This window comes from Musca autumnalis, unplaced genomic scaffold (genome assembly GCF_047663935.1).
Source record: "Musca autumnalis isolate F117 unplaced genomic scaffold, ASM4766393v1 scaffold_1, whole genome shotgun sequence".
NCBI lineage: Eukaryota > Metazoa > Arthropoda > Insecta > Diptera > Muscidae > Musca > Musca autumnalis.
Genome location: NW_027411644.1, coordinates 121,553,214 through 121,560,591, shown reverse-complemented (window position 1 = coordinate 121,560,591; position 7,378 = coordinate 121,553,214). Strand labels below are relative to the sequence as shown.

At 34.0% G+C, this 7,378-nt stretch overlaps 1 protein-coding gene across 1 annotated transcript; it reads right to left on the bottom strand.

The window, feature by feature from the left end:
• Window positions 1–5,783: 5,783 nt before the first annotated feature.
• RpL32 (Ribosomal protein L32) lies at window positions 5,784–6,716 on the bottom strand. The gene is made up of 3 exons (XM_073991679.1): window positions 6,609–6,716; window positions 6,251–6,350; window positions 5,784–6,169 (listed from the first exon to the last, which is right to left on the bottom strand). The coding sequence occupies exons 2-3, from the start codon at window positions 6,341–6,343 to the stop codon at window positions 5,858–5,860; spliced, it is 405 nt and encodes a 134-aa protein (XP_073847780.1). The 5' UTR covers window positions 6,344–6,350; window positions 6,609–6,716; the 3' UTR covers window positions 5,784–5,857.
• Window positions 6,717–7,378: the final 662 nt, after the last annotated feature.

Sequence of the window (7,378 nt, the reverse complement as noted above, 5' to 3'; positions counted from 1 at the left end):
TGTAAAGAACTTGAAAAATGCTAAGTCGACTTAGCATACTATTGTTTGGAGGCGTCGATATGGGGGCTATACCAAAACGTGGACCTATGTCCACAACTTTTGTTATGTAAGTTTATTGATACTTAAGAACTCCAAATGTCAAATTGTAGCTAAATCGGTCTAAAAATGTAGCTAAAACCGTCTAAATACCGTAAATCGGGGGGTACCGTTATATGGGGGCTATACCAAAACGTGGACCTATGTCCACAAGTTTTGTTATATATGTTTAGTGACACTTAAGAACCCTAAATGTAAAATTATAGCTAAATCGGTCTGAAAATGTAGCTAAAAACGTCAAAATACCGTAAATCGGGAGGTATCGTTATATGGGGACTATACCGAACCGTGGAACTATCTTGACAATTTTTAGTGGAGCAATTTCGCGGCCATTGGGAACCTCAAATGTAAAATTTCAGCTGGGTTGGGCAACAAATGCGGCTAAGATCCTTAAAATACCTTAAATCGGGAGGTACCGTTATATGGGGGCTATACCAAAACTTGGACCGATATAGCCCATCTTCGAACTTGATCTTCCGACGGCTAAAAAAATGGTATTCCCCAATGTTCAGCGAAATCGGTCAACAAATGCGACCTGTATGTTGCGAACGGACGGACGGACGGACATGCATAAATCGACTCAGAAAGTGATTTTATGTATATCCCTAGAAGGAACTATGGGTCTATCTCGCTTCCTTTTGTATGTTACATACAAATGCACTAACACATAATACCCCTTACCACATAGTGGTGTAGGGTATAAAAAGTAGTTTAACGGCCTATTTCTCTAAGACGCACAGTGCGAAATAGTAGAACTTTACTCAAAAATAAAAGTACTTAAAGTACATAAAATTAATTAAATACTTGGTGATTTCTATTGCTAAGTATCCCATGACTAATGCCTCATATTCAGTTTTGCGATTTACCCCGCGAAACAACTAGAAATGCACTTAAAAGTTGCATATTTATTTTCTTAAAAAATTGCTTCTAGCTTTGCTTAAGTAATATAGTGATACAAACAAATTGTATGTTAGTTGACTATAGTTTTTGTTGCTGTTATAATTCTCGAGAATTTGTTTGATTATTTGGCGTTTATAGATTTGTAATATCTAATTTAGTTTGGTTGCTATTCGTTCCCCAAAAATGTGCTTTTTTAAAAGTCTACTAAATTATCGGGCATGTTCTGAAATTCACCGTGCATCCATTTCACATCACACATGCACTTCACTGTGAAAGCAATTGCTGTTCTGTATTTCACGTGAAAAGAGCTCTCATATTTTACGAAAGAACTTTGGAAAGCTTTTTATGCCAAGTTTACACTTGCGCTCTAAAATCCACTGGATTTCACGAAATCCTGAAATACACCCCGGTGTTTATACTTATTTTTTTGTTGATTTCAAACATATCACAATAATCAAGATAGATGCATATGCGCAGCTGATCGAACATGAATTTTCAAAACAAGTTGTAGTAAATTGAATTAGTCATCAAAAATATACGACAATATAGAACTTTACAACTTTATTTCGAAAATTATCGTAAAATTATCTATATATCGTATTAATTGTGTATGGTTCTAACAAATGAAAAAATAAAAAAATGATTTTATCGTTGAGACATAATAATAATAAATTTTGATCGATAAAAGTTGTGCTCAGAACTTGCAAAATATTACTACTTGCAGCAGTTTTCCCGTTTAGTGCTAAAAATGCGTTCCCGTACTTAGAAATCTAGCAAGAGTTGCACTTCTCTTTAAACAAAAATAGCACCGAATAACACCCTCTTCTCCTGTTTTCTGTCATACAATTTTGGCATAGTAGAAACTAGCAACATTATCATATAAATACGATAGCGGATACGTTGATTTTGACATTTCTGCTGGAGTTTTTGCAATTTTCCGTTCCCTTATTTTTTAAGAAATTTTTATGGGGAAGCATTTTTGACAATTCGCTCTTTTTTTAACATTACCATTAAAAAAGTACGGGAACATGAAAAATGAAAAATAGCAATGAAAAATAGCATTGTAACAAAATTGCAATTTTAAAGTAATTTAATTTTTTTCACATTGTTTACAAATTTTGATACTAAAATTTTTTTGCAGCAATTGGCCATCTACCTTGTTTATTCTGATACGTGAAAGGTGTTGCAACTTTTGGTACTTTTTTAGGCAAAGACAGGGTTGTATATCATGTGTACTGTGATTTCGATGTTGATCTCGCTGAAATCACGAAATGAGATGATTTCGTTTTTGTATGCAAAATCATGATAAATTTTGCTCGATTCCGCGCGAAATCACGAAACGCCTTCGAAATCAATAACAATGACCCAGCAAAATTTTATGGAAGTGGTTCCATGAGATGCCATGATTTCACTGGATCTTTTGCATTGGTTCAAATGAAGTCGTGAAAGATCCGATCTTTTCATTAGCATTTAAACCCATGCAAAGGAAGTCGTGAAAGATCCGATCTTTTCATCAGCATTTGAATCATTTTTACAGATCACTACAAAAAAAAAAAAAATAGTCGATTTGTACATCCCTACATGTAGCGACATCAAAACTAGAGTTGTATAGTTCATGAACGAACTAGTTCAATTGAACGATTCATTGAAAAGAGCGTATGAACTAGATCAGTAGATATAGTTCATTATAGTTCAATAGCTCACTGAGCGCAGACCGAAAGATCCACAAAGAACGATCAACGAACGAACGATTCACAATCTAGTTCAACATGTCACTCACATATGAATAAAGTGACGCCGTTTTCTGTGCTAAGTGATGCCTTGGTAATGTTATGAGTTTTGTTTATGTTTTGGATCAATGTGAAGTGCCAACCCCCATTGTAATAAAAGTAATTTCTACATAAAGAACATTGTTGACATAACACATCCCAATATACTATCGAATCCATTATCATTCAATTTGCCTTGTTTTGGTTAAAAAAAAAAGGAAAAAAAAAGAAACATACATAAAGTTTTTTGGAGTTATAATTTCTGCAAACACACAACATAAGATTTTTTGCCAGCCACTTAAATTCTAATTACAATTTTTTCCGAAGAACTTTTTTTTCTAAACTTAATACAAGCTTAATCTTTCTTTATGAATGGTATAAAATAATCTAAATGTAATATTTTTGTAGTTTAATTATACTATTCTAATGTTTGTTCCTATTTGGTGTATGTGTGTGTGTTTTCATCAAGCGAATGATAAGAGCCCGTGAACGATTCTGACCCGAATGATTGAACTAGATTGTGAACTATGAACTATATTACTGAACTAGTTCAGTTAAAAGAGCTGAGCTATTGAACTAGATCTCTCAAATGAACTAGATTGTACAACTCTACTTTACAATACATTTTGTATGCTTTTATTAAGCAAACACATGGCGATTATAAATATTTACAATAATTTTGTCGTGTAGATGTCTTAAAATATGAAATTACATAAAAATATGAAATTTCTTGAATTTTTTTTCCACACTGTTTGCTGGGAAGATTTTTCCCACAAAAAGACACAAAATTCTCCCACAATTCAAGATAGAGAATGTATACTTTTTTCCCATGGGAACAAATTCCCAATTCGAACTTCATTCAGAATGAGGGGAGATGGGAAATGGGAAAAAATTCCCAACTCCCATGCGTTCAGAATAGGGCTGGTTATGTATATCAATGACAATATACTAAAAATAAAAAATCTCAAAAATGTATTTTTTATATTTTCATTTACTAATGTATGTGGATGCTTGGTGGATTGGCTAAAGCAAGAATCTATGCTCTGAATTGTTTTTTACAATATTTTCTATTCAATGAAGACAAATTTTAAAGTAAACCAAACTCCGTTGGCAATAATTACCTATTGGCAATTACTAATATTAACTATTTAAATATCCCCACTCATATTGGGGCTATAGCAAAACGAGCAAATACGTTGCTAATATTTCGCAAAACGGTTTTCTACCTACGGAGAAAATAAAATGCCAAAATGCAATTAGTTTGGTAAATGTGCTTGGAATCTTTAAAATATGTTATATTGGACGATACCCCTCAAATGGGGGCTATACCAATACAAGACCAGGATGAATGTTTGGACTGGATTCGGATCGACCACAGGTAGGGCTTGCAGTGCTGATCACGCCAATATATATATCACGGGCAGGAAGTCCATACTTCCCGAGATATAGGCTCCGAAAGTTCAAAAATTCCCTTGGTTTTGACGATAAGTTTAGTTTAAATCGAAATTTCTCATATATAGCCGGCCTTCGGCCGGGGATTTAAGACTTTCTCCTATGGACAGGAACACATCTCGGCTAACGCGAACAAAATTTTCCTTTAAATCGAAATTCCGAATCCAGTCCGTATATTCAACTTATGCCCCAATACGCGCACAGATATTGACAAAATTTTGTTCATATGTTCTCCATCCACTGAAACCCCAATATACGAATTTGCAGCAAAATCGGTTGTAAAATGAACCTAATACGTAAAAACGGTCACCACCGATATGTGGGGCTATAGGAAACTGCAGGTCTATTTAGCCCATATTTACCCACATACGACCCTCAACTATAAGAAACATTTTTGGTAAATTTTAGTAACCTACGTTCTTCACATTAAAAGTAATGAGTAAAGAAAGTTCCACTAAAGTACCCATATTTCGAACTGTGAGACGATTCGAATACAAATTTGTTCGAACTTCTAGCAAACTTCTATTTTTTGAAAAATATTTGATTCGCTTTTGTTTTCAATCAAAGAAAAATTTCCTACAACAGGAGTTTGGTTGTAGTACGAACGAATTTGTATTCGAATCGTCTTAGAGAAACAGTCCGCAAACTACTTTTTTATTATAGTGCAGAAAAAATCGTTGTTATAAGAAAGAAAGAGCAAAAATATCCTAAGTCCGTGTTTAGACACACGGGAAAGTAAATTCAGTTTTTAGGCAATAGGGGGTAGGAAAGAGTATTGAGGAGCTCTTTCCTCTCTGCTCTCTCCCAAAAACTCAATTTACTTTCCCGAGAAATTTGTGTGTCTAAACACAGACTCATTGGCTTCGATTTTTCTCTAGGCGTAATGTGATATGTTGTATACTTCACATCATGGTGCAATTACTAAATTAAACTTGCTTCATATATTATTTTTTGCGTTACTTTATAGAAATAAAAAATCTTTTAAATTTGGAATATTCTTGTCCAATAAATTCAGTTAGAAGGTAAAAAATCGTACAATTTCTAGGATATAGCTATCCTGCTGGAAAAACAAATCTAAATCTTCCAAATATGATCCTATAATCGGGTATGTGATGAAAACCGAATCGACTCGATCGATATGGTACATAACCGTTTTCCATCACATACCTGAATGTCTCGAGCAATAAATTTGTTTAAAAAAATACAGCTGACTTTTAATGGTATTACCCAAACTCTATAGACTATTTTTGATTTATCAATGATCCAACCAGTATTCTTGTCGCCATCCATTTCAACTCCAGGACAGGTTCTGGAGCAGAGCATATATTTTGTACACGCTCGTACCGAAGACGCTCATTGGATGGATAGTCAGTGCCCCGCTTTAAATTAATTTAAAATATTTGAATATCACTGCAATTATTTTCACTGTAGTCACAATGTAAACAAATTTTGTTAAGTAGTCATTTAAAACATACTATATACTCCACTCCTACCAAATGTTGTTGGTATGCACAAAATTCATCTTTTCTGTTGCCCACTACTTTCTCATTACAGAAACAACAAATATTTATCATATCTAAATTTCTATATTCAGATCCAGATTAAAAATTAGAAAAATTATTTGCAATAAACTTAAACGTTTATTCATTTTCTTGAGAGCGCACACGACCGTTGGGATTTGTCAAACGGATAGACAATTGCTTGGCACGTTCAACAATTTCCTTGCGCTTCTTGGATGAAACACCATGAGCGATTTCGCCGCAGTATACACGGTTTTGCATCATCAAAACTTCGAGTTCCTTGACGTTGTGGACAACGAACTTCTTGAAACCGGTTGGGAGCATATGACGGGTACGTTTGTTGGAACCGTAACCAATGTTGGGCATCAAGTATTGGCCCTTGAAGCGACGACGTACTCTGTTGTCAATACCTTTTGGTTTACGCCATTTGTGCTAAAATAAAGAAGATACAATACACACATCAATACAAAAACACTTCTGAATGTTCTCCGTTGTGGAATGTTGTTTACTTACCGACAATTTGGCATAACGATCCGATTGATGGCGGATGAAGTGCTTGGTGCGCTTCTTAACAATCTTGGGCCTGTATGCTGGACGAATGGTCATGTTTGAGCTGAAATTAGTACACAATACATTTTGTTATCACTCGGCAATTTCAGAGAACTAATTTCCCGGCCATTGATTTGGTGCACAAAATCTCCAATGTCAACAATTGAACCATTTAAGATTTAACCCAGTTCCACAATTTATATTCACAAAATCTCTGAAGCACATCTCATTTTATACATTTTTTTCACATATTTTGTGCACCATTTATGGCTTCATCAATTGATGTAAATAATTTTTGACGATTTCATAAATAAATACACACCACTTTTTCTAAAAGAGCACGTCAAAAAGAAAGAAAACTGAAGTTAGCCGCAGTCCAGCTGCCAAAAAATTTTGACATCTGTCATTTTACAGTGCTGACAACAAAGCTGTCTGTCATTTGCCGGTTTATGTATTGACTAAAATCTTCGATTCCACGTTGAAGAAATATATCGTATAGTGTGAATGCGGTGTACGATATCAAAGAACGATATTTTCGTAAAAGTGCGAACACAATGAGAAATTCATGCTTATCCAAGCGTCAATTTATGTAAAAGAATAAAGAATTGAAAGATCACTTTTTAATTAGGTATTACCTCTAAAGAATAACGAATTATTCTTCTACATGAAATTGAGCGCGAGTGAAAAAACATCCAACGTATAAGTAAGTTCATTTCTGATAGAAGAATAAAGAAAAATTCAATCTACATATGTCGATGGTCAGTATAGCACGATTTCAACATGGCGACGTCAAGTTTATATAGCGAGGGGCATGAAGTAGTGAAACCCACGTACATGGTTTTCTGTGTTTGTTGTGTTGCCTCTTCTTGTTATTCGTTGCAAGATCTTTTCTTCCATTTTGTTTCAATTTTATTTTCTCAAGCAAACGTTAACAGTAAAACAAGCATAAAAAGATTTACCCCCAGTTTATGTACAGTTAGTCAACTTAATTATTGCAAAACCAAAATTATTACAAAATTTAAAATAAAACATCATTTTATTGGTATAAATGAATATAATTTTTAAAATTTTTGTTAACTGTATAATTTTTAC

Coding starts and splice junctions, on each gene's coding strand:
- RpL32 (XM_073991679.1), bottom strand. CDS start 6,343: ATGACCATTCGTCCAGCATACAGGCCCAAGATTGTTAAGAAGCGCACC. Junction 6,170..6,250: donor ATCGTTATGCCAAATTGTCG/GTAAGTAAACAA, acceptor TCTTTATTTTAG/CACAAATGGCGTAAACCAAA.